This window comes from Oncorhynchus clarkii, chromosome 33, assembly GCF_045791955.1.
Source record: "Oncorhynchus clarkii lewisi isolate Uvic-CL-2024 chromosome 33, UVic_Ocla_1.0, whole genome shotgun sequence".
Classification (NCBI taxonomy): domain Eukaryota; kingdom Metazoa; phylum Chordata; class Actinopteri; order Salmoniformes; family Salmonidae; genus Oncorhynchus; species Oncorhynchus clarkii.
Window position 1 is genome coordinate 21146652 of NC_092179.1, and position 27680 is coordinate 21174331.

At 43.3% G+C, this 27680-nt stretch overlaps 1 protein-coding gene across 4 annotated transcripts; it reads right to left on the reverse strand.

The window, feature by feature from the left end:
- Nucleotides 1-234: 234 nt before the first annotated feature.
- On the reverse strand, nucleotides 235-26825 carry LOC139392778 (basic helix-loop-helix ARNT-like protein 2). Of its 4 annotated transcripts, none has more exons than XM_071141028.1 (17): nucleotides 26552-26825; nucleotides 21308-21506; nucleotides 21166-21204; nucleotides 21004-21045; nucleotides 20191-20348; nucleotides 19809-19894; nucleotides 19031-19123; nucleotides 18142-18259; nucleotides 17646-17792; nucleotides 15400-15631; nucleotides 11086-11192; nucleotides 10670-10817; nucleotides 10056-10108; nucleotides 9848-9959; nucleotides 8169-8253; nucleotides 7695-7800; nucleotides 235-1489 (listed from the first exon to the last, which is right to left on the reverse strand). In XM_071141028.1, the coding sequence occupies exons 1-17, from the start codon at nucleotides 26607-26609 to the stop codon at nucleotides 1317-1319; spliced, it is 1956 nt and encodes a 651-aa protein (XP_070997129.1). In that variant the 5' UTR covers nucleotides 26610-26825; the 3' UTR covers nucleotides 235-1316. The 4 variants fall into 4 exon arrangements, with proteins under 4 accessions (XP_070997129.1, XP_070997127.1, XP_070997128.1 ...); XM_071141026.1 differs by having other exon boundaries at nucleotides 17646-17810; XM_071141027.1 differs by having other exon boundaries at nucleotides 19809-19897.
- Between the last annotated feature and the right edge of the window lie 855 nt (nucleotides 26826-27680).

Genomic DNA, 27680 nt, shown 5'->3' on the forward strand with positions numbered 1-27680 from the left:
AATGCTCTGTTCATAGTAAAAGCAGACACAGTATTGTGATGGGTTCTGGGACTAAAGATGCTTTCACAATAGTTTGCTGAAGCGAGGTTCAAAAGGTTGTTTGCAAGCATTGTTTTCCTTGACTGGATTGTTTCACACCTACACATTTCAAACAAACTAGGATGTGTTTGTATAAGCTCAGATGAACAGGGATGTAGTGGTAAAGAATTATAGTGAGTAAGCGCTGAACGCTGGTTGTGGTGACAGGCAGTGAGTATTTTATTTGATCATTAAAAAGTTGAAGACCAGATACTTAAAACCATTGAGGACAAAACATAAAGCCTGAGAGCTTATTTCCATTGTGTTCCTCTAGGAAAGGCAACGCACACGCTATTGCTAAGAACGCCAACGTTGCATAATAAATGTGTAAATGCTTTTCACAAAATACAAAAGTGTTTCTGTGCGTTTAGCCTCCATTACATCCCTGCAGGTGCATCTTCAGGGTGTTCTGTTTCAGTGTAAATGAAAACATTTCAAAAGAAGTAGCTCTACTTCTGAGTGACTTCAGAAAAAGGTGTGCCGCTGTCTTTACAATAGACATGGCAGCAATATTGATTCATCTACACAGAAGCCTACAACGCAAGAGCAAAAAGAACAATATACAATTTCACTTTGTAATAACAGACAATGACAATTTGAGTGAAGACACAGTTGTAATGTTTCATTTCAAGTTATTCACACAAGTGATCAGTGTTCAAAGTTAATATACTTTGTAATTGATTAACCTATGCCTTTGTCCACTCCCTTGGAATTTTGTGTTGATCACTTTCACACCTGCGGGAACCCCAAGAGTACCGAACTGGTATCGATCTGTGACCCCTCAGATATAGACAAACTCGGGTGGTTTTAGTACACATTGTTACATTGAAACATTGATAAAAAAAATCCCCACCAATTGAACCAGCTGTGCAAGCCACCAAAGAGTTTGCTGATTTTAGCTCAGGCTGGATTTCTCTTGCTGAAACTTAAACACAGAGCTGTAGAAGTTCCTCAGAAGCACATAAATCTGTTTCATTGGTAGCGGAGCACATGGAAATAGTCCCTGGATGGAGTTTGTCTAACCATAAACTACAGAGTTAAGGACTGATGGAGTTGGGGGTCAATTCCATTTCAATTCTGGAAGTGAATTGAAATCCCAATTCAGGAATTGGTAGAAATCCTCTTTGAAAATGCTTAAATAAATAAATGAAGTAATGTAGATAAGAATAAATAGCATTTTTCAAATCTTGAATTGGAATCTAAATTCTTCTCCTGAATTCATGGCATTTGAATCTCTGCTAGTGAGACCAGTGCATGTTGTCAAAGTCTACTGCGTCCCCCAGGTTGGCATCAGTCTCCAGCAGGCTCATGATGATGGCCATGGCAGCCTCGTCGTTGCTCAGGATACTGAGGCCTGGTCCCACCATGCTGTCCAGGTCCATCTGGGAGCTCTCTGCTGGGGGAGAACGGGCTGTCATCAAAATCAACCAATACACAAAGTTATGTTAGTCATACAGTTGAAGATGGACGTTTACATACACCTTAGCCAAATAAGCCAAATGGCACCGGAGGAGATGGCCGCCGTTTTACGGTCTCCTAACCAATTGTGCTATTATGTGGGGTTTTTTCGCGGTATTTGTAAATGATTTTGTACGTAATGTTTCTGCAACAGTATCTTACGGAAGAAAAGGGCTTCTGGATATCAGGACAGCGATCACTCACCTCGGATTAGACAAAGATTTCTTCAACAACAACAACAAGCGGGACTCACACGATATTCTTCAAACACCCCACAGGGCAGACATCCCAATTATTCGCAAAAGGAAGTGACGCAGAGGGCCGAAGAGCCGGATGCCTCGTCCGGACCCGCAGAAAACAACTAGGAAAGCTGCCGTTATCGTCAATATTACTTGCCAATGTGCAATCATCGGACAATAAACTAGACGAGGTAAGATCACAAATATCCTACCAACGGGATATCAAAAACTGTAATATCCTTTGCTTCATGGAATCGTGGTTGAATGACGACATGGATATTCAGCTAGCGGGATACACGCTGCACCGGCAGGATAGAACAACACACTCCGGTAAGACGAGGGGGGTGGTCTGTGCCTATTTGTAAACAACAGCTGGTGCAATAAATCTAAGGAAGTCTATAGATTTTGCTCGCCAGAAGTAGAGTATATTGTGATAAACTGCAGGCCACACTACTTTCCTAGAGAGTTCTCAGCTATACTTTTCGTGGCTGTTTATTTACCACCACAGACAGATGCTGGCACTAAGACCGCACTCAGCCAGCTCTATAAGGAAATAAGCAAACAGGAAACCACTCACCCAGAGGCGGCGATCCTGGTTGCCGGAGACTTTAATGCAGAGAAACTTAAATCAGTTCTACCAAATCTCTATCAACATGTTAAATGTGCAACCAGAGGGAAAACAAATTCTAGATCACCTGTACTCCACACACAGAGACGCGTACAAAGCTCTCCCTCGCCCTCCATTTGGTAAATCCGACCACAACTCTATCATCCTGATTCCTGCTTAGAAGCAAAAATTTAAAGCAGGAATCACCAGCAGGAAGCACGGTCTATAAAAAAATGGTCAGATGAAGCAGATGCTAAACTACAGGACTGCTTTGCTATCACAGACTGGAACATGTTCCGGGATTCTTCCGATGACATTGAGGAATACACCACACCACATCAGTCACTGGCTTTATCAAAAAGTGCATTGAGGACGTCGTGCCCACAGTGACTGTACATACATACATACCCCAACCAGAAGCCATGGATTACAGGGAACATTCGTACTGAGCTAAAGGGTAGAGCTACCGCTTTCAAGGTGCGGGACTCTAACCCAGAAGCTTACAAGAAATCCCACTATGCTCTGTGACGAACCATCAAACAGGCAAAGCGTCAATACAGGGCTAAGATTGACTCATACTACACCGGCTCCAACGCTCGTCGGATGTGGCAGGGCTTGCAAACTATTACAGACTACAAAGGGAAGCACAGCCGCAAGCTGCCCAGTGACACGAGCCTACCAGACGAGCAAAATCACTTGTATGCTACACGGAGGCATACATGAGAGCATCAGCTGTTCCGGATGACTGTGTAATCACGCTCTCCGTAGGCGACGTGAGTAAGACCTTTAAACAGGTCAACATACACAAGGCTGCGGGGCCAGATGGATTACCAGGACGTGTGCTCCGGGCATGTGCGGACCAACTGGCAGGTGTCTTCACTGACATGTTCAACATGTCCCTGATTGAGTCTGTAATACCAACATGTTTCAAACAGACCACCATAGTCCCTGTGCCCAAGAACACAAACGCAACCTGCCTAAATGACTACAGACCCGTAGCACTCATGTCCGTAGCCATGAAGTGCTTTGAAAGGCTGGTAATGGCTCACATCAACACCATTATCCCAGAAACCCTAGACCCACTCCAATTTGCATACTGCCCAAACAGATCCACAGATGATGCAATCTCTATTGCACTCCACAATGCCCTTTCCCACCTGGACAAAATGAACACCTATGTGAGAATGCTGCCCGTTGACTACAGCTCAGCGTTCAACACCATAGTGCCCTCAAAGCTCATCACCAAGCTAAGGAACCTGTGACTAAACACCTCCCTCTGCAACTGGATCCTGGACTTCCTGACAGGCCGCCCCCAGGTGGTGAGGGTAGGTAGCAACACATCTGCCACGCTGATCCTCAACATTGGAGCTCCCCAGGGGTGCGTGCTCAGTCCCCGCCTGTACTCCCTGTTCACCCACAACTGCATGGCTAAGCACAACTCCAATACCATCATTAAGTTTGCTGACGACACAACAGTGATCACCGACAACAACGAGACAGCCTATAGGGAGTAGGTCAGAGACCTGGCCGGGTGGTGCCAGAATAACAACCTATCCCTCAACGTAACCAAGACTAAGGAGATGATTGTGGATTACAGGAAAAGGAACACTGAGCACGTCCCCATTCTCATCGACGGGGCTGTAGTGGAGCAGGATGAGAGCTTCAAATTCCTTGGTGTCCACATCACCAACAAACTAGATTGGTCCAAACACACCAAGACAGTCGTGAAGAGGGCACGACAAAGCCTATTCCCCATCAGGAAACTAAAATGATTTGGCATGGGTCCAGAGATCCTCAAAAGGTTCTACAGCTGCAACATCGAGAGCATCCTGACCGGTTGCATCACTGCCTGGTACGGCAATTGCTCGGCCTCCGACCACAAGGCACTTCAGAGGGTAGTGCGTACGGCCCAGTACATCACTGGATTAAAGCTGCCTGCCACCCAGGACCTCTACACCAGGCGGTGTCAGAGGAAGGCCCTAAAAATTGTCAAAGACCCCAGCCACCCCAGTCATAGACTGTTCTCTCTACTACCGCATGGCAAGCGGTACCGGAGTGCCAAGTGTAGGAAAAAAGGCATCTCAACAGTTCTTACCGCCAAGCCATAAGACTCCTGAACAGGTAACCAAATGGTTACCCGGACTATTTAATTGTGTAACCCCCCACCCACCATTTTACACTGCTGCTACTCTCTGTTTATCTTATATGCATAGTCACTTTAACTATACATTAATGTACATACTACCTAAATTGGCCCGACCAACCAGTGCTCCCGCACATTGGCTAACCGGGCTATCTGCATTGTGTCCCACCCACCACCCGCCAACTCCTCTTTTTACGCTTCTGCTACTCTCTGTTCATCATATATGCATTGTCACTTTAACGATACCTACATGTACATACTACCTCAATAAGACTGACTAACAGGTGGCTGTATATAGCCTTGCTACTCTTTTTTCAAATGTCTTTTTACTATTGTTTTATTTCTTTACTTACCTACACACACACACCTTTTTTTCCGCACCATTGGTTAGAGCCTGTAAGTAAGCATTTCACCTGTTGTGTTCGGTGCACGTGACAAATAAACTTTGATTTGACTTGAATATATTTAAACTCAGTTTTTCACAATTCCTGACATTTAATCCTCGTAAATATTCCCTGTTTTATGTCAGTTAGGATACCAACTTCATTTTAAGAATGTGAAACGTCAGTATAATAGAAGAGAGAATTATATATCTCAGCTTTTATTTCTTTCATCACATTCCCAATGTGTCAGAAGTTTGCATACACTCAATTAGTATTTGGTAGCATTGCCATTAAATTGGTTAACTTTGGTCAAACGTTTCAGGTAGCCTACCACAAGCTTCCCACAATAAGTTGGGTGAATTTTGGCCCATTCCGATTGACAGAGCTGGTGTAACTGAGTCAGGTTTGTAGGCCTCCTTGCTTACACATGCTTTTTCAGTTATGCCCACACATTTTCTATAGGATTGAGGTCAGGGCTTTGTGATGACCACTCCAATACCTTGACTTTGTTGTCCTTAAGCCATTTTGCCACAACTTTGGAAGTATGCTTGGGGTCATTGTCCATTTGGAAAACCCAATTTGCAACCAAGCTTTAACTTCCAGACTGATATCTTGAGCTGTTGCTTCAATATATCCACATAATTTTCCTCCCTCAGGATGCCATCTATTTTGTGAAGTGCACCAGTCCCTCCTGAGGCAAAGCACATGATGCTGCCACCCCGTGTTTCACAGTTGGGATGGCGTTCTTCGGCTTGCAAGCCTCCCCCTTTTTTGTCTCATCAGACCAGAGGACATTTCTCCAAAAAGTATGATCTTTGTCCCCATGTGCAGTTGCAACCCGTAATCTGGCTTTTTTTATGCCGGTTTTGGAGCAATGGCTTCTTCCTTGCTGAGCGGCCTTTCAGGTTATGTCGATATAGGACTCATTTTACTGAGGATATAGATTATTTCCTCCAGCATCTTCACAAGGTCTTTTGCTGATGTTCTGGGATTGATTTGCACTTTTCGTACCAAACTACGTTCATCTCTAGGAGACAGAACGCGTCTCCTTCCTGAGCGGTATGGCGTCTGCGTGGTCCCATGGTGTTTATACTTGCATACTATTGTTTGTACAGATGAACGTGGTTCCTTCAGGCCTTTGGAAATTGCTCCCAAGGATGAACCAGACTTGTGGAGGTCCATCATTTTTTTCGGAGGTCTTGGCTGATTTCTTTAGATTTTCCCATGATGTCAAGCAAAGAGGCACTGAGTTTGAAGAAATACATCCACAGGTACACCTCAAAATTGACTCAAATTATGTCAATTAGCATATAAGAAGTTTCTAAAGCCATCATTTTCTGGAATTTTCCAAGCTGTTTAAAGGCACAGTCAACTTGGTGTATGTAAACTTCTGACCCACTTTAATTGTGATACAGTGAATTATAAGTGAAATAATCCGTCTGTATACAATTGTTGGAAAAATGACTTGTGTCATGCAATCGGAGGCCCTGTTGTCCGGACCTCTGGCAGTCTCTATGGGAGTGCCATAGGGTTCAATTATAGGGCCAACTCTTTTCTCTGTATTCATCAATGATGTCGCTCTTGCTGCTGGTGATTCGCTGATCCACCTCTATGCAGACGACACCATTCTGTATACTTCTGGCCCTTCTTTGGACACTGTGTTAACAAACCTCCAGATGAGCTTCAATGCCATACAACACTCCTTCCATGGCCTCCAACTGCTCTAAAATGCAAGCAAAACTACATGTATGCTCTTCAACCGATCACTGATCAATGTTAGACTGTAAACTCTCCTTCCAGACTCACATTAAGCATCTCCAATCCAAAATTAAATCTAGAATCGGCTTCCTATTTCGTAACAAAGCATCCTTCACTCATGCTGCCAAACATACCCTCGTAAAACTGACTATCCTACATATCCTTGACTTCGGCGATGTCATTTACAAAATAGCCTCCAACACTCTACTCAGCAAATTGGATGTAGTCTATCACAGTGCCATCCGTTTTGTCACCAAAGCCCCATATACTACCCACCACTGCGACCTGTATGTTCTCGTTGGCTGGCCCTCACTTCATATTCGTCACCAAACTGACTGGCTCCAGGTCATCTATAAGTTTTTGCTAGGTAAAGCCCGCCTTATCTCAGCTCACTGGTCACCATAGCAGCACCCACCCGTAGCACGCGCTCCAGCAAGTATTTTTCACTGGTCCTCCACAAAGCCAACTCCTCCTTTGGCCACCTTTCCTTCCAGTTCTCTGCTGCCAATGACTGGAATGAATTGCAAAAATCACTGAAGCTAGAGTCTATATCTCCCTCACTAACTTTAAGCATCAGCTGTCAGAGCATCTTACCGATCACTGCACCTGTACACAGCCCATCTGTAAATAGTCCACCCAACTACCTCATCCCCATATTGTTATTCATTTTTTTGCTCCTTTGCACCCCAGGATCTCTACTTGCACATTCATATTCTGCACTATCACTCCAGTGTTTAATTGCTAAATTGTAATTATTTCACCACTATGGCCTATTTATTGCCTTACCTCCCTAGTATTACTACATTTGCACACACTGTATATAGATTTTTCTATTGTGTTATTGACTGTACATTTGTTTATCCCGTGTGTAACTCTGTGTTGTTTGTGTTGCACTTCTTTGCTTTATCTTGGCCAGGTCGCAGTTGTAAATGATAACTTGTTCTCAACTGGCCTACCTGGTTAAATAAAGGTGAAATAAATGTTTTTAATAAAAAATGACTTTGTATAGGATTTTGAATGGTAACTACCTGTGTCCATATGTGTGTTGCTGCCAGCGTATGTGGCCCCCTTTGAAGCAGACTCTGATCCAGACTTGCTCACTGTATCGGAGTCAGTCACCTCCTCATTTGGCATCTGCAAGAGGACAAGTGGGTACATAATAATACATAGCTTCTTTATTCTATAGATTTTTTGATACAAAGTTCCATTCACAAAACAATTAAAGCGCACCTATCAAGAGGGGTAATATTTACCCTGGTCATTGCTAAGTTAAAGTACATCAAAATATTACAATCAGTTTAAAAGTTTGTAGTCTATGCAAGGCATATGTTCATAGGGAGTATCTAATGAGTTATGGTTGTGACCTGCATGTAAAAAACACCATACTCTCTCCCTTTATGCTGTAAAGAAAATAGTTTTTTTTTTTTGGTCAACATGCAACTACTGCCTAGGGCCCTAAAGACAATGTAGGATGAGAAGGGACGTTAGGTATTGCGACTCACGTTGGCATAAGAGGAGACCATTGGAGACCTGTCCTGAGATGGACAGAAGGGACTGGAGGTTCCACTCGATGGAGAACAATTGACCCTGCACAGACACAGAGACATTGTCTATGCAACAGAGACATTTTGGCGGTGGAAGAAAGCAGAACTAATGTAACATAGTTTAGGTCACCTAGCAGCACGAGCTCAGAAGATAGATGGGGGGCAATCAAATCACATATGGTGTCGAGGGCACAGCTGGGGGCAGAGGGTGGTCTATAGCAAGCGGCAACAGTGAGAGACTTGTTTCTGGAAAGGTTCATTTTTAGAAGTAGAAGCTCAAATTGTTTGGGTACAGACGTGGATAGTAAGACAGAACTCTGCAGGTTATCTTTGCAGTAAATTGCAACACCGCCCCCTTTGGCAGTTCTATCTTGTCGGAAAATGTTATAGTTAGGTTTTTGGTGGTCTTCCTAAGCCAGCATTCAGACACGGCTAGGACATCCGGATTGGTGGAGTGTGCTAGGGCAGTGAATAAAACAAACTTGGGGAGGAGGCTTCTAATGTTAACATGCATGAAACCAAGGCTTTTACGGTTGCAGAAGTCAACAAATGAGAGAGCCTGGGGGATGGGAGTGAAGGTAAACACTGCAGGGCCTGGATTAACCTCTACATCACCGGAGGAACAGAGGAGGAGTAGGATAAGGGTACGGCTAAAGGCTAACAGAACTGGACGCCTAGTACGTTCAGAACAGAGAGTAAAAGGAGCAGATTTCTGGGCACGGTAGAATATATTCAAGGCATAATGTACAGATAAAGGTATAGTAGGATGTGAATACAGTGGGGGTAAACCTGTGCATATAGTGGTAATGAAAGAGATAGTCTCTAGAAATAGCATTTAAACCAGGTGATGTCACTGCGTGTGTGGGGTGTGGAGCTAAATTGTTAGCCGAGGCGTGTTGAGCAGTGCTAGAGGCTCTACAGTGAAATAAAACAATAGTTACAAACCAGAACAGCAATCGACACGGCATGGTGACGTTAGGGAAAGGCATGCGTAGCCGGGTGATCATACAAGTCCAGTGCGTGGCTTCAAGCATCTAGCGGCACGGGGCTAGCAGGCTAACAGAAAGGCCTTAGAGGGATGACGCGACGGAGGGAAGTCTGTTGTGCCCCCCTCGTGCAGTTACATCAGCGGACGGATCAGCAAGGCTCTGTGTGGTAAACCAGGCCAATTGGCAAAATATGTATAGTGGCCGAAGAAATATGTCCAAAGGGCCTCGTAAGCCAACAGTCCGTTGTGCTCTAGACAGCTAGCATTCAGGGGATGTTAGCTGCGAAGGTCGGAAGGTGAGAAGTTTCAGAGCTTGCGATAGGAATCCGGGGACAAGGAGAGAAGAAAAAGGTCCGGTATGCTCTGGTTGAATCGCGTTGTACAAAGGTTAGCTGATGTCCGTTAGCTGGCTAGTTTATGTTGGAGAGATTCCAGTAAGAGGCAAAGAAAAATACGTTAGAGAAAAAGCAGGTCCACACCACATTGGGTGAGGCGCGTTGCAGGAGAGTATTTTGAAGTAAGGATTTCGAAAAATATAAAAAGATATGCGAAGAAAAATATATATACATAGGACACGACAAGACAAAGGACAAATACGTCTGACTGCTACGCCATCTTGGATTACAATGCCATAATACATGCAACAAACCTGTTGGAGTCCAAGAGCTCATTTGCTATCTGGGTCCCTATGCTGCCAGCGTAGATCATAGTGGCCATGCCACTGGAGATGCCAGGGATAAGGATAGTACGTTTTCTCTCTTCTGTAACAGAGGGAGGGGTCAGGACAGTGAGCTGAGGTCAGTCAACTACACCCAAACTATATCCAGAATGACCAGAACGAATATTCCTTTCCTTACCGTCCAACAGCTCTGAACTGCTCGGCTGTTCAGTTTCTGTGTGACCAGGTCCCCTGTGTGTGGAGAGGGAACAGACGACAAATCATTGTACATCCCTTGTATGATGTCATTAGTACAACGCTGAGGACTCTCGAACAGCAGCTTTTTCTCCCCAATTTCGTGGTATCCAATTGTTTTAGTAGCTACTATCTTGTCTCATCGCTACAACTCCCGTACGGGCTCGGGAGAGACGAAGGTTGAAAATCATGTGTCCTCCGATACACAACCCAACCAAGCCGCACTGCTTCTTAACACAGTGCACATCCAACCCGGAAGCCAGCCGCACCAATGTGTCGGAGGAAACACCGTGCACCTGGCAACCTTGGTTAGCGCGCACTGCACCCGGCCCGCCACAGGAGTCGCTGGTGCGCGATGAGACAAGGATATCCCTACCGGCCAAACCCTCCATAACCCGGACGACGCTAGGCCAATTGTGCGTCGCCCCACGGACCTCCCGGTTGCGGCCGGTTACGACAGAGCCTGGGCACGAACCCAGAGTCTCTGGGGACACAGCAACCACTGCGCCACCCGGGAGGCCAACCCACAATCTAGACCTAATGTGAAAAGGCACTTACAAAACTCGGTTTGTTGACACAATAAACTCCACTTCTTTGGTCCAAGGGTTTATAAAACTAAACCACTGACTTTGAAGCATGACGAAGGAGCCAAGTTTTGTTTTGAACTTGTAGAAGCTGGTCTCAATCTTCTCTTTACTGCGGAGAACTGTTGAGACACAAAACAGCACCTCTATCACTGAAATGTGCTTGAATCACCCCCCACCCCCAATAAAAAACAAGTAATGCACAGGGTATTATGGTGTAATTACCATTTTACCATGCGACAAAGGTAAGAACCTGGTCATTTTCTGTAACCCGAAATAAAGTGCAACCGAAATATAATTCATATCTGCTTGAGCACCCTGCACATCTGGAGAACTTATGGTTCTCACCCATACGTAGATACGAAAGACAACCAAACTATTCTCCATTACCTTTCCTATGTGTCTCTGCGAGGTGTTGCAGGTCGTCCTGGTGGAAATACTCATAACAAGACGTCCCCAGTAGTTCCTGTGGCAAGTAGCCCAGAACAGTGGTGGCTCTGAAGGACAGAGACAAGGATGCTGTTATTCTTTCTAAACCTACAACAGTCCCAGGTTGATATCTTCTGTCCACTTACCAGCTCTAACTATGTACATCATTTCAGAAAGGCGCAATAAATGCTAACTATAACCATCAATGTACATGATGCAGCCTTTCTGTTACTATGGAAAAGAGTAAATGGAATGATTGTCAAACATTCGACCACGGTAAAGTGAGCTTGGTTCTTGGTCTCTGAATTGGGATCAAATGCCAAAGTAGAAAGGATCTCACTCAAAAGTAACATAAATAAAATCACTTACAGATAATATGAATTATACTGTAAACATACAGTTGAAGTCAGAAGTTACCATACACTTAGGTTGGAGTCATTAAAACTCGTTTTTCAACCACTCCACACATTCCTTGTTAACAAACTATACTTTTGGCAAGTTGGTTAGGACATCTACTTTGTGCATGACAAGTCATTTTTCCAACAATTGTTTACAGACAGATTATTTCACTGTATCACAATTCCAGTGGGTCCGAAGTTTACATACACTAAGTTGACTGTGCCTTGGAAAATTCCAGAAAATTATGTTGTGGCTTTAGAAGCTTCCGATAGGCTAATTGACATCATTTGAGTCAATTGGAGGTGTACCTGTGGATGTATTTCAAGGCCTACCTTCAAACTCAGTGCCTCTTTGCTTGACATCATGGGAAAATCAAAAGAAATCAGCCAAGACCTCAGACGGAGACCTCCACAAGTCTGGTTCATCCTTGGGAGAAATTCCCAAAGGCCTGAAGGTAACACGTTCATCTGTACAAACAATAGTACGCAAATATAAACACCATGGGACCACGCAGCCATCATTCCGCTCAGGAAGGAGACGCCTTCTGTCTCCTAGAGATGAACGTAGTTTGTTACGAAAAGTGCAAATCAATCCCAGAACAGCAGCAAAAGACCTTGTGAAGATGCTAGAAGAAACAGGTACAAAAGTGACTATATCCACAGTAAAACGAGTCCTATATCGACATAACCTGAAAGGCCGCTCAGCAAGGAAGAAGCCACTGCTCCAAAACCGCCATAAAAAAAGCCAGATTACGGGTTGCAACTGCACATGGGGACAAAGATCATACTTTTTGGAGAAATGTCCTCTGGTCTGATGAGACAAAAAAGGGGGAGGCTTGCAAGCCAAAGAACACCATCCCAACCGTGAATCACGGGGGTGGCAGCATCATGTTATGGGGGTGCATTGCTGCAGGAGGGACTGGTGCATGTGGATATATTGAAGCAACATCTCAAGATTGGTCGCAAATGGGTCTTCCAAATGGACAATGGCCACAAGCATACTTCCAAAGTTGTGGCAAAATGGCTTAAGGACAACAAAGTCAAGGTCTTGGAGTGGCCATCACAAAGCCCTGACCGCAATCCCATAGAACATTTGTGGGCAGCAAGGTAGCCTACAAACCTGACTCAGTTACACTTGCTCTGTCAGGAGGAATGGGCCAAAATTCACCCAACTTATTGTGTGAAGCTTGTGGAAGGCCACCTGAAACGTTTGACCCAAGCTAACCAATTTAAAGGCATTGCTACCAAATACTAATTGAGTGTATATCAACTTCTGACCCACTGAGAATGTGATGAAAGAAATAAAAGCTGAAATAAATCATTCTCTACTATTATTCTGACATTTCACATTCTTAAAATGAAGTGGTGATCCTAACTGACCTGTCACACCCTGACCTTAGAGATCCTTTATTCTCTATTTTGGGTTAGGTCGAGGTGTGACTAGGGTGGGCATTCTAGTTTTGTTATTTCTATGTTGGCCTGGTATTGTTCCCAATCAGAGGCAGCTGTCTATCATATTTAAGCAGCCTTTTCCCACCTGTTTGTTGTGGGATCTTGTTTTTGTATTGTTGCCTTTGAGCACAATAAAACTGCACGTTCGTTTCTTTGCTCTTTGTTTTTTTGTGCCGGTTCTCATAATAAAAGATGATGAACCCAAACCACGCTACATTTTGGTCCGATGCTTACAACGACGTTCGTGACAGAAGATCCCACCACCCACGGACCAAGCAGCGTTCCCAGGAGGAGCAGGGATCCTGGCCTGGGAGGAAAGCCAGGAGTGGAGGACAACCTGGACTTGGGACGAAATAATGGCAGGAGACAAAAGCCTGCCATGGAAGCAGGCGGAAGCAGCGAAGGAGGGACAGCGACGACACTGGGGTAAGTGGCCACGACGTAGGCCCAAGCAGCAGCCTCTAAACATTTTTTAGGGTGGGGTACACGGGGTGGTCGTCGACGCTGAGGGGTGAGTCAGAGACCATGGAGGAAGCGATGGAGAGATTGAGAGAAAGTGAACGGAGGGGTGAGATAGAGACCTTCGAGGAGTGGTTGGCGAAATGTGAAGAGAATGAAGTGGAAGAGCTGTTGGTTTGGCTGGAGAGGCAAGACAGTCGCCCTGAGGAGCATGTTAGCCGTCCGATGCCACCTGTGTCAGCTCCCCGTATTTGTCCTGAGGAGCGTGTCATCTGTCCGGTACCATCTGTGCCGGCTCCACGCACCAGGTCTCCAGTGCGCCTCCACAGCCCAGTACGTCTTGTGCCAGCTCTCCACACTCGCTTTGAGGAGCGTGTTATCGTTCCGGTACAATGTGTGCTGTGTCTCCAGTGCGCCTCCACAGCCCGGTACGTCCTGTGCCAGCTCCCCGCACTTGCCGTGCTAAGGTTGTCATCTGTCCAGGACACGTTGTGCCAGCTCTACGTTCCAGACCTCCAGTGCGCCTCCACAGCCCAGTATGTCCTGTGCCGGCTCCGCGCACCCGGCTTCCAGTGCGTCTCCCCAGCCCGGTACGCCCTGTGCCAGCTCCACGCTCCAGACCTCCTGTGTGTCTCCCCAGCCTGGTACGCCGTGTCAGCTCCACGCAACAGGCCTCCAGCGATGGTCTGCAGTCCAGAGCCTCCTTGCTCTTTATTGTTTTTTGTGCCGGATCTCATAATAAAAGTTGAACCCAAACCACGCTGCATTTTGGTCCGATGCTTACAACGACGTTCGTGACATGACCTAAGACAGGGAATTTTTACTAGGATTAAATGTCAGGAATTGTGAAATGTAGTTGGCTAAGGTGTATGTAAACTTCCGACTTCAACTGTAAATCAAACAGGACTGACACCTTCAATGCACTCTCTGCTGTTGGTCAGAAGATCTCACCACCAGTGTTACATTTTAGGACAGCCTGGGTCACAATAACAAATCCACATATGTGAAAGGGCTCCTGTTGTGAACTGGAGCTGCCTATTTGACAATTGAGAAGTTAGAAGGTCTTTATCTTGACATGCTTACTATATAAAAATGTATATTACCAACACAATGTTCCAAGTAAACATTATTCAATTTATAATCTGTATTTCAAACCAATAGTATTAGTATTGTACTGTTGCCATCGCTTAAAATGATCAGTACAGTCATCTCTTCAAGGGGTATATTGTCTCATTTGGAATGCATTCAGACCAGTTGCCGGAAAACTTGGGGTAACCCCATTACACTTACAGCCACTGTGGTATGGGTAGGGGTGCCATGGCAAACCCTATCCAAGATGACTGCCTGCCAGGCCTGCCTTAACCAACGTCATTGCTTTTCTCTTTATTTGTTTCTTTCTTTCGCTGTTAATACAAGCACAGGTTGGGTTACCCAGGGTATAACTGTAATGTTAACCAAGGCCAATTTAACTTAGCCTTGGCTAACATTACAGTATGTATCAAAACATACTCAACTCAGCTGAAAGAGAATCTGAACAAAACTCTGAGAACAATACTCTATGAAAGTTACCAGGAAGTGACTGCCCCTCAGCCTTGTAGTTTTTAAAAACTTTTGTAGGCTTTTTGAATGGTCTTCAATGGGCAAAAACGTAGTGCAATGGTCTTAAGTGCAAAAACAAATAACTGTATGTACTGTATATATTACGGATTAGATTATATAATCGGTAAACCTGTTCAAAAGATTAGCGGACTTGATCCAGAAGTAAATCGAAAGGGGCGGTTACTTTCACAGGGTATAGATTCAGTTTTATTTTCCTCCCAGTGTTTTTCACCACGTGAAGGCTATGCCCACAATGCCCCCTTATGAACAGTATTGGTTCAAAATTATGCCAACACTTGCCAAGAATATTTAATAATGAGCGAAAATCGCAAAAAGGTTTGAGGAGGGGATAAGAGGCACAACTTACTGTTGGTCCACGAAGATGAACTTGCCGTCAATTGCAAAGCGAGTGACAAACTGGGTGGGTTTGACCTTGACCTCTCGTGAGGGCTGACAGGCATTGTTAGGGTGAACGCGGCACACAGCAACCAGGCAGGACAGATGGGAGGACTCGTTATCGTCGCTCTCAGCATCCAGCTGGGTGGAGGGCCAACTCTGCATGTAACCAGTGCAATGAACAGTGCAGTATCGTTGAGACTCTACAGGGGGAGACAGTGTACATAAAACTTGTGTTTACACTTAACCCCTACATCAGTGGTTCTTAACCTTGTTGGAGGTACTGAACCCCACCAGTTTCATATGCGCATTCACCGAACCCTTCTTAATTGGAAAAATAAAAATATTTTTTCAAATTCAAAACAGGTATATATTTGACTGGTGCACAAAATGAACCGTGCATCAACATCACTGTGTTCAAAGAACAAAATCATCAAAATCTAAGTGCGTGGCAATTGCTTGCTTCAGTTCCGCGGGTACAGAAATGTCTCCGATTCCAGATACATCTTCGATCTTACTTACACAGTCGTCCAGCAGGGGAAAGTTTGCGAAGTTATTGTTCTCTGTTCGTCGTTTCCATAACGGTAGCCTTTTTTGAAAAGCCTTCAGGTTTTCCTCCGCTTCGATGATGTTGACTCCACCGCCCTGCATCTTTTGATTGAGATGATTGAGAGCTGCGAAGATATCGGCCATGTACGCTAAAATGAGAATGAACTCAGAATTTTTGAAGCAATCTGCATGACAATGTTGGTGCTCTTGCAAAAACAGGGCTAATTCCACACGCACGGCAAAAACACGATTCAGCACCTGTCCCCGGGATAACCACCGAACGTTAGAATGGTACAGAAGTACCTCGAATTCAGAGCCCATTTCTTTACACAGCTCACTGAAGATGCAATGCCGCAGAGCACTAGTTCGCACATAGTTAGCGCATTCCACTACAATTTTTAATACTTCTGCCAGTTTTGGAGGCAAGGTTTTTGTTGCCAACGCAGAATACAATGCGTAACAATGATGTGTGGTGCATCGGCTTTCACTAGCGCACCAAAACCAGACTTTCTTCCCAGCATGACTGGAGCTCCGTCCGAACAAACTGCAGAAACCATATCCCACGAAAGATTGTTGTCTTTGAAGAAGTCATCCACAAGTTTCTTCACATCGGCTGCCTTAGTTGTTGTTGTAAGAGGCTTACAAAATAAAAAATCGTCCTTTATCACGTCGTCTTTCACATAGCGCACGAATTCAGCAAGCTGGCTTAGATTGGAAACGTCTGTGGTCTCGTCCAGTTGAAGGCTGAATTTTGCCGGGCTTGAAATCAGATCTGCAACTACTTGAGCCAAGATGTCGTTGCTCATGTCCTCTATTCTGTCGCTGATGGTGTCATTTGAAAGAGGAATTTGGGATAACTTAACTTCGGCCTCTTTTCCCAGCATGATATTCGCCATCTTCAACACAGCTGGTTTTATGAGTGTTTCACCAATGGTGTGTGGTTTGCCCTGCTTTGCGATCAGGTAAGCAACTTCGTACGATGCTGTGAGGATCGGTTTGTTGATGGGTACAAAGCCGAGAACAGGCAGAGTAGCCTTTTCATTGAATCTGGCTCTCTTCACCTTGGACTTCAGCGAGCGTTGTGTTCTTATATTTTCGTTCTCCATGCAGCTTAAGGAAGTGTTCTCTTAGTTTTGCCGGTGCTAGACTAAAATTGCTCAACTTGGCATTGCAAATCATGCAGTTAGGACACTGACTCCCATCACGTTCCGTTATACATGTGAATCCATATTGTACATATTCGTCCGACCACTTTCTTTTTTTGCTCGACATAGTAAGTATGAAGGGATTAAAATATTAAGAAAGAAATCACAAGACGTATCATCACGACAGCCACAAGTCGACTACTGAGCGCACCAAATTCCCTGCAGCACAGATAGGCCAAGCGATGTAGCGTGATCACCTGCAGCCAATGATGGCCAAGCGGAGCATGTCCTCACGAATCATATGAATCTGATGTGTGTCTTGACCTCCGCCGAACCCCTGAGACTGACTCACCGAACCCCTGGGGTTCGATCGAACCCAGGTTAAGAACCACTGCCCTATCAGGTCTAACCTCAGTGAGGTGGAATCAAGAAAAATAAATTGTACTTCTGGGTTGATGACCACCACGTTTCGCTCTGTTCTTACGATGTATTTAGTGAAGGTGTCTCTGCATGGCTCTCTCACCCTTTTTCTTGGAGCTGCTGGGCTGGATGGTTTTGTCTTCTGTCTTCATAACTGTTCTGCTGTGCTTCATGCGGCAGAAGAAGGAGCGCCGTGCCCCTGTACACAGTTGAACTGCTCCCACAGGAAGGTCCTGCACCTGTAACCCTGCTAAAGAACCGGGAGAGCCTATGATCCAACAACATCATATTATATTTACAATATTAAAAAACACATTGAAGACAGAAAATAAAAAGAAAGTGACTGTGACCTCAAAAGAGAACGAGGGCAAAGTGGAAACCAGTAAAGCAACAACAAACAGAACCCAGGCTCTCTGCTCTTTCCCCTGTGCTAATAGAACCGAGATAAAAGCTGCAACTTTCTTTAAAGTAATACCGTTATAGTGGTGACATAGCTTTAACTGCATCTCAACAAGACACAAACAAATCAAAACACAGAGAGAAATAGATATGAAAATCCCAGCAACAGATACATTTAAATAAAGTCTTTGCAGACTTACTTTTGGCATCTATGAGCCGTTCGCGAGGGTATAATCCTGAGGCTGACAGCTGCTCTTTCACTTTACTAATGTCCTTCGGGTGGACATAATCAAAAAGACTCTGTCCAATTAGTTCCAACTGTAAACAAAAACAGCACTTTAATTATCAGAACCAAACTATATTCATCTCAGAACCCGGAACCAAATCTTGTGTGAGCTAGCTAGCTAGCCAGCCAACTATACTTCTGAACTAGGGGAAACAACTGATTCAGATCCCCACTTCAGAACCAACTGAACTTTCTGGTTAAACCTCCGGTCTCAACTTCAAGCATCATCTCCACAATATAAAGCATGAAACAGATTCAGGTACAACTTTACTATGGTACAGAAATTCTAAGGTATTAAAAGGGAATTTCAGTATTTTACATTTTGATGTTAGATAGTTCCTCACCATGTAAGTAGTCTATGGGCCAGGAGAATATATAATCCATGGTTCAGTTTTCTTTAGACAGCCACTACAAATGTCAGCTAACTTTAGCCATCACTAGCTAACAATCAATGAGAGTGGTAGGGGCATGGGGTGCCTGTTACAAATGACCAAAGAAAACCAAACCATGGAACTAAATGAATGGTATAGCACTGTTAAGTAATGGACTTTTCCTAAAGTTGTCATTGAGAGTATTTAAGTGGATAACAGATAGGATTGAGTGAGTGACATTGTTGGAATCCACCTCAATAATTAGCTCAATTTAGAATTAAGTAGCAAATTAAGACTGCCAGACCTGCTTATTGTATATTATAAACTGGGTGGGTCGAGCCCTGAAAGCTGATTGGCTGAAAGCCATGGTATATCAGACCGTATACCACACCCGCTCGGGCTTTATTGCTTAAGTATAACCAGTTCACTGACCCGACTGTAGTTGAGGAACTTCAAGACGGATTCTGAGGTAAAGAGGATCTTCCCCCTGTCACAACTCACAACGAACAGGAACCCATCTGTAGCCTGGGGAAATGAGACACGGAACGACCTCAATATATTTCATTCTGGGTCCATGAAAACACTGACACTGCTACAGTGTATAAACCATCCGTGTGTATCCACTCTCTCTGCTAACTCTAAAATTGCCGACTGTGTGACAAACATGCACACTTGTGGGAGATCAGAGCTGGCAAAGGTTAAACAACAGAACACTCCAAGCGAGGGGAAAGAACTGGCTATTTCTATATGATTTAATTCTACATAGAATTGAGCGGTTGACACATCCTGTTCTAATTAGGGATTTTCTAGAGTAAAGTTAGTTAGTAACTGAATGGAAAAATACCAGAGGGTATACTGTGTTACTGTCCAAAAAATAAAGTGTATACTTAGTCTGAAGAAGAAACATGACCACCACGCTCTCATAACTTTGGATAAAATGCAGCACTTTGAAAATAAAACCCACACAATTGTAGATTTCACCATCATCGTAATCATAAAGGAATAACCCTAGGTCACTATATTATTGGTTAATATTATATTTCCCATATCAATACCAAAATGATCAGCTATTTTTGGAGCCTAGAAGACTCAACACACAAAAACTGTAAATTGACACCACATAATCCTGTCCCACTGTTGTGACTGCTGCCACAATACCAAATGGGATTGATCTTGGTTGATTGAAGAAAGAGATTGAATGGCGGCCTACCGTGAGCACCAGGTGCTTGAGATCATCCTGAGGCAGAAATGAAGGCTTGCATTTGTAGTTAACATCAGTAAAGGAACTGCTGGCACCTGCTGACGAGACGAACACAGCACTGAGCTGTTGTCTGTGTTGTACCTGTCCCTTAGAAGCTTGACATTTCTATCATAAATTGAGTTACAAATATATAGAAATATTAAATCTATATTATCAGCAATGAACCAAGCTATTTGTGCACAGCTGTGTATTTTGCCGCCACAATGTGTCCTAGGCTGTTACTGCATTAGTATAGCTTCATGAGACCTACCTTAAAGAGATGTGTGGTGCTGCACAGATTGCCTGGTGTGATAATGTATTGTAGGGGCAGTTTTGGGATGATGAGGCCTACCTTTCAGGGCTTTGAGGTGCTGCACAGCCATTCGCAGGACCGTGAGTTTGTCAAGCTTTTTGGCCATGGGGTTCCAAGAGGGGATCATGGCTGACAGCTCGTCAATAAGGGTGTTCATTTTGTCCCTTCGCCGCTTTTCAATTTGGCTGTGTGGCTCCCTGTGACTGAGGGCACAATGACACTTATTTGTCTCTCTCACACACTTAAGTATACAGGTGTCTGATGGGTTGCTATCAAGTCAGCATGATATCATTTATAAAAGCAACAACACATGAAAGGGTGTGTGTTATTGTTATTATTGGCTTTACGTTGATGTGGTTGCTCGCATCGTACCAGCTTCAGTATTACTGTAGTATTATGTCATATATAATATTAAAGTATCCTCCTGTTTGTTAAAGCAAGTTCAGTCAAAAATTGGATTTTCCTGTGTTTTATATATATTTCCACAACATGATGTTGGAATAATACTGTGAAATTTATGATAATACCCTTTTAGTGTAAGAGTTGTTTGAAATGACATCCTGAAATTTCAGCCAGTTTTGGTGGGATGGAGTTTTGGCCTGCCTGGTGAATCTGCCAAACTGCTCGTTTTCAGTTTTCCCTGGACCACTCTCAGACAGTCCTAGCGAAATTCTTGCTCGAGAAACTGTTCTTGCTAAGAAGCTATTTGTGTTTCTTTTTGACCATGTTGATTGAAAACAGTCAAAGTAAGGTACTTAATTGTTACCCAGAAGTGATTTGATTTTTAAATGGCTGCATTGGCCTTTAACTCCCTATCAATATACCAAATTAATATGTATGCCAGGCTCTTACCTGAACCACTTTATTTTCACCTGTTGATCATCGTCTTCCGATCTGAATTGGAAATAGTTATGATTATTTAAAATGATTCATTTCAGCACTTGGCCTGGCCCTGAGAGATCTTGCCAAGATTAGTGCTGAAATAAAATTCATTGCTAAAGAATCTTCAATTACCTGCTCTGTTGCTCCTCTATTTGAGCATCACCATTTTCCCTGCAAGACATCGAGAAAACAACATAGTCCACCGGGTAAGAGACAAACATAAGAATGTTATTTTTATGCTGCTTTGTGAAAGGTGAGGTCTCTCTGCTCTTACCTGTTATCTAGATCCCCCTTCCGTTTCCTAGACAGCTCTTGGATTGGCATGGCTCCTGCCAGGTGGGGGGTTATGACATCAGGCATGGCTCCTACCAGGTGGGGGGTTATGACATCAGGCATGGCTCCTGCCAGGTGGGGCGTTATGACGCAAGGCCGAGAAACAGGAAGGCTATTGGTTTCTCCTAACTGCAAGGGTCCTAAACCACAGGCACAAGAACCATACAAAACTGACACATTAGCTTTGATTTCTCATAATTTGTAATTCACCTACAGTCAAATTGATGCATTATTGTAGCACTGACACTATTACGGAGGCCTAGAAACAAAAATGGGTTGGTGTTTTGTTTAATTCACCAGATATTTATATTTGCCAATGTTGACAACCTCCATGAAGAACATTCACATATCCCCGATAATCAACTGAAACCCTCAACTGAGGACTGAGAAAATAAAATAACGAATGAATGCAGTTACCTGCTTTCCCCAGAAGACGGCCAAAATACCAACTCAATGGATGTTGACCTCAAGCATCCCATACAACGTTCCAACCAGTGTGTATCACTCACTACAAGCTGCCTGGGAGTGTGCAAAATATTGTGTAAAAAGTTTCAAAATAAAATAATTTTAATCCGTCTTATAAATATAAATGTTCTTTTGTTGATCAGTCACATGATACGCGTGTATGCACTAACTAACATCCACTTGAGAGGACTGTAAATAAACTCTCAATTGTAAGCCCATTGACAAATGTTCCTCAGTGTAAATTAGTTTTAAGTTCAGCTAACTGGAAATGGCCTTACATCTTGTAACTGATCATCTTGAAAGCCATAAACCTGGCAGGTGAAGTGAATGAACTCTCCAACCTAAATCTGCCTACCAGACACCAACCACTGGCAGACATTTTCTCCCGGCTGTCGTGCAGCACGTGATGAGTACCATAAGAGGGCGTCTAACACTGGCTTTATCCCAGTTTTCCCCCAGCATGTTTGACGTGATAGTTTCTGCAATCGCCTTACCACACTGCTTATATAATACTGTAACATTGACCTACTTCCTGCACGACTCCCCATTCTACTTTAAGCGGTGACATTTTATTTGAAATATTGTTTAAAACGTGGAAGATGTTTTGGGATTCTAATGCTTCTAATGTAACAAATGTTTATAAATAATGGTTAATGAACTAGGCTATATCTAGGATTTTTGGGGTAATTTCTGGCATTGAGGTGGAATGCCGAAACTATTCCAGCCCTGCCCTCTCTTCCTTTTCCTGCAGGCATCTCACGAAGCATGAGAAACTGTAGTAGCATAAAAGCAAAACAAGTGGAAATATTCCACAGGTAGAGAGATGGTAGTGGAACTACCGTAATTTGTATAATTTTGCTAATTCTGTAGTTGTATCATCATGTAGGGATAATCTTCATTTAGTTATTTTTCAATTTTCATGAAAATAGTTAAGGCTAATCTGACTACGTTTGTTGCCCAATCAAGTAGAAACATTGTGGCTTTTGGATGTTTGACAAAGACAGTGAGTAGCTCAGGGTTGAGGTAAATTTAGAATGCTTTGATACATTAACATTTATTAACTGAAAATGGATATAAATTAGAATATCATACATTTAATAAAATCCAACAATTGTAAAGGGAAGAGTGGAGATCCCTATTTTGCAGTAACTAACTAAAGGGGAAGACAAATGACATATCAAATACAATTAGGTAGTTATGTGGGGAAATGGTTGTGCTACACATTCATTTGGTTGGCCTACTTCGGATCAAAGTTTATCAAGGAACCGGAGAAACCCCTGGTAAATACGCAGTCATTTCCTGGCTAGGCCAGCCTCTCTCCATGTCATCTCCTGCTGTTGTGCCTTTGAACAAGACAGTTAACCCTTATATGCTCAGTGTGCTTCCAACCCCTTAGGGTGTATGTGTCTTAGGGGGATTGGGATGTAAGCAGAAACTCATCTGTTCACTGAAAGAAAAAATTTAGTAATTCTTCTTAAATGTTGATCCAGTTCTTGTCGCTAATAGGAGATGCAGAGGGAAACACAAACTCACTGACAACTGGGAACCAGACATCAACAAGTTCCCTGGTTGTGCAGGACATGAGTGGGTGGTGCAGAAACCAGGTAAATTGAATCACCTTGAATGATACACTAAATTACACCTGGCTTCCTAAAAGATGACTGTATAGCAAGTGAGGCTTGTGTGGCGGAGTGAGAAGCCTCTGCATTGGAGCTTGATAATGCAGCCGCTAAACATTCCATGGATGATGCTCTCTCCTGGCTGGATAAATGTGGCGAGGATCGCACTACTCCATTGGACCAAGTCTTCAGCTGATGATGAAAACCCTGGCAGCCACAGCCCATATAAATGAATGGCCCCTCAAAAGGACTCTCCCTCCTCAGATGAGCTTCCTGTGGCTGGTGCCTCATAATAAACCTCCCCTATTCCTCACTACTCACCTGCCACTCTCACATAAGAACTCGCTCTCACACAAGAACCCCAGTGTGTCGATAGGGTCATTGGTACAACTAGAACATTTATTTCTAAAAGTTGATTAGACAGCACAGCAGTATATAGTTATTGCAGTATGAAGTTATAGCAGTATCTAGTTAAGACAGTATGACTTTATGGCAGTATCTAGTTAAAGCAGTATGATATTCTGGCAGTATATAGTTAAAGCAGTATTGGTGAGTATCCGAGTTCAGATTCCCTATTATATTCACTGAAAAAAACGCATGTAGTTTATCACCTGATAAGCTAGTAATTAGAAAAAGTACCCTTTTTTACATTACACACATCTTTCTCCGTTCAAATTCTATATTATACTTGTAGGAAATCGTAGACACTCGATAGGCTAGTTATTAGTGTCCAGGTTTACATTATGCACTTTATTCTCATCTCCACATCATAACCTCTCATGGAAAAAGGGAGGTTCCAGTGAAGTTGTCCTGCACAAACGTCTTCATCAATCTTACATGTAAAAGCCTAGAATTAATTATTGGTTAATCTTTAATTTATTTAACTAGGCAAGTCAGTTAAGAACAAATTCTTATTTTCAATAACGGCCTAGGAACAGCAGATTTGTACCTTGTCAGCTTGGGGATTCGATCTTGCAACCTTTCGGTTACTAGTCCAACGTTCTAACCACTAGGCTACCTGCCTCCCCGGCAAATTTTGGCTAATCATAGCTCCTTGTGTTTGCACATTTTCTGTCAGAGGAATGTTAGCTTTACACTTCCATTCATTTAAGGAAGATTGGAACTATTTTCAGATAATAAAAACAATCCTTTGGCAGTCTTTTAAACCAACAAAAGAAAGGCAACTCTACACCTGTCACACTGGCCAATCTGACGAGTTCACCTGAGGACAGCCATTCCCCTTTCACTCCCACAGGAATCGCCCCACAAAACAGAGCCAGACAAAACGGCAATACCATGTTGGACACATGCATACATGAGGTACAATATTAAGAAAGAGGGCTGACAGTAGAATACATTTTGTTTATTCAATATACAAAACAGAGGGAATACATCTTGTAATGGGGGAATCTATGCTATTCAGGTGAAGTACAGTTGACTGTTGGCAATACGGTTTTAACAATTGGTTGCCTAACAGAGTGCTATGCAATACATGATTTCCTCTGTCCATTCTCTTTATCCGTTCCTGTGTTACGTTTGTCATCCTAGAACACCTTTAGGTCTGGTACTACTTTAAGTTCAATAATTATTAAGGTCAGGAATAAATAAATATTGTTGCAGTAATTGGTTGATAAGCCTACAACACCATTAAGAATTGTCAACCTATGTCCAGAGAAAGACTGTCAGTAGTCTCCTAACAAAGATAATGTTATTGATAAAGGAAAGTCACACCATATTTGCTTATTGTGCCCCTTTGCATTTCATATTGTTAACGTGAAACTATAGTCCTATATAAACCAACCCAGGACATGTTATTGGGGTATGGTGGTAATGCATAAAGACTAGAGGCAAGATAAAAACAATCCCAAGTGTCCAGCGATTGACATACAGTTTACCTCTTATATAAGAGTCCAAACGCACACGTGCAGCTTGCGTTGAATAGTTATATCAAGTTATAGGCTCTGGTATATTACAAAATAACTAAACACAGGCCTATATAGCCTAAACAAATTACATATTGGCCAAAGCGCAGCTAGCCTACTTGATGTAGCATATATATTATTTTCAAAAGGAGCGACACGAGTGACCATATTCAATTACATTCATAACATGTACATTATTGGATGTTATGGACAAATTACAGAGTGGGAAATTGTTATTAAACACGCATGCAGCATATTAGCCTAGCTTGCACGTTCGGGAACGAACAATAATTGTTTTGGGCTGCGTTCTAATAAATCCACCCACCCACCTTGAGAATTGGGAAACTTCTTCATAACTCACTTTAACATTTGACCATGCATCGCCAGAATCACAATACGGTCTTGGAGATCAAGTTACGAACATGTGACAATGCATTAGAATGCTTTAACACATAGGGAATTCTCGTCACCAAAAATACAAATTTGCCGCGATACATTGAAATTCTACAACTATGAAAACATGTGGGCTAGGATATGACTTTAGGCTACCCAAACACATATATAAAACATAATTTAGGCTATACGTGCGACTGAACAGGATATGGTGCAAACTTAATCCAAGCATAAATTTCGTGATTGGTGCCATTTTATTTGATTAACAGGCTAACCGACATAGATTATTACCAAAGGCATGGACAGATCTATTTTACACAAGGTTTACCATAAATACAATTCCACCATGCACATATTCTAATGAAATCACGCCAACTCCTACCTGCGAAATTACATGGTAAAATGCCACAAATATGTTCAAAATTATTAAACTTCCACAAGCGCGTCCCAGGACTTCTTCGAGTGTGCGTTTGCTCCATTGATCTACATTTTGGGGGAGAACCTAAATTGTTTTTCAAAGCGAAAGACATGGAAACAGCTCCCCCAATCCCACCCGGCGCATAGCATCGACTACAATAAACTATTATCACCTCATAGCCAAGAGAACTCACACGTGGTGCTTTCAAGACAACTCGGAAAGATCAGAACCTCCAAGTGAAAATGTGCGTACGGTTTTTGCGTAGAGTTTCCTATTGGTTGATTCTGATCCTTTTCAACCTGGAGCTCAGTTTACGAGTTTCCAAGTTCGAGTTGTCTTGAACGCGGTACAACTAGGTGTACTGGTACCTGATTGTTTGCCTGCGGTCCCGTCATTGCCGCCGGCGGCTAAATTCTCTACGGACATGGTTGGATCCGGTCAGCAGCAGCCCGGCGCTGCAGAACATGAGGAAGTGGTAGTGTAGCCTAAATGTGGTACAAGTAGCCTACTGTAGGAGAGATGGTAAGAAGAGGCGGGGGATTGTTGTATAAATTTACTTTATTTTTTCCTCTCTCTCTGTACTAATGCAGGGTGGGGGTAGACATACAAACGTAGACACGTGCAAGGATAAAGTAGCCTCCTGGGTAACAACTCCAGGAAAACGCGGAAGAGATCAATCTGTCTTCTCTATCACCAGTCACCACGACACTCGCATTCATTCACTCAAACCACCCGTGAAGGGGACACTGTTCCTTGCATTCACACGCAATCGTTTCGTGGGTTATAGTCTAGCCCAGAGCAAGTAGGACAACCATTCATGAAATACCAAGATTTCCCTTTCATTACAATTGTAAAGAGTATTCTGCATGAGTCCATTATCAATAGGCTCATATTTCAGCCTGATTTAAGAATGAAACGTTCATTTTATCCTCTAAAATGATAGGCTAAAGTGTAATTTTGCATGTATTTGAGGGAAAAGTGATGGTCTATATAGGCTACCACACTACACAGGCTCCCTATAATTGAACGGTTTCGTGTTGTGAGTGAAAACACTGCTTTCTCGGGTAAATATCCGTGTCCAACCTGACAAATTACCATATATAAGTAAACTCATTCGAGTGGTCTTTTTTCCCCCCTCTTTCGAACATATTTGTCTCTCACCTGTTGTTATTCGAGACCTCTGCACGATACTTTTTGTAAGTGGTAAGTGTGCACGTGCCAAACAAGAATCGCGTTGACCTAAATATTGTTGCGTTATACAACCATATAACCGTCACGTGTAGCAGCTGTCTCCTAAACCCGTCTGAAGCCCGGGGTGTAATCGTTCAAACAGTTGCATTCCGTTTTGCAACTAAACAAGTTTCCATTGGACAAATTAAGGCAAGTCACTCCACGTTCGTTCCGTTTGCTCCCGTTTAAGAAACGGTTTGCAACTGAATCGGCGGAATTGAATACAGCCTGTCGACAGCGAAAGTAAACGTGCGTCCCAGAGCACTT

Bases quoted from the DNA above. Each gene is read 5' to 3' on its own strand.
- LOC139392778 (XM_071141025.1), bottom strand. From the start codon at position 26,609: ATGTCCGTAGAGAATTTAGCCGCCGGCGGCAATGACGGGACCGCAGGC. The intron at 17,811-18,141 runs GTAAGTCTGCAA...GTTGGATCATAG, and splicing joins ACGGCTCATAGATGCCAAAA to GCTCTCCCGGTTCTTTAGCA. The intron at 10,818-11,085 runs GTAATGGAGAAT...GTGTCTCAACAG, and splicing joins CGCAGAGACACATAGGAAAG to TTCTCCGCAGTAAAGAGAAG.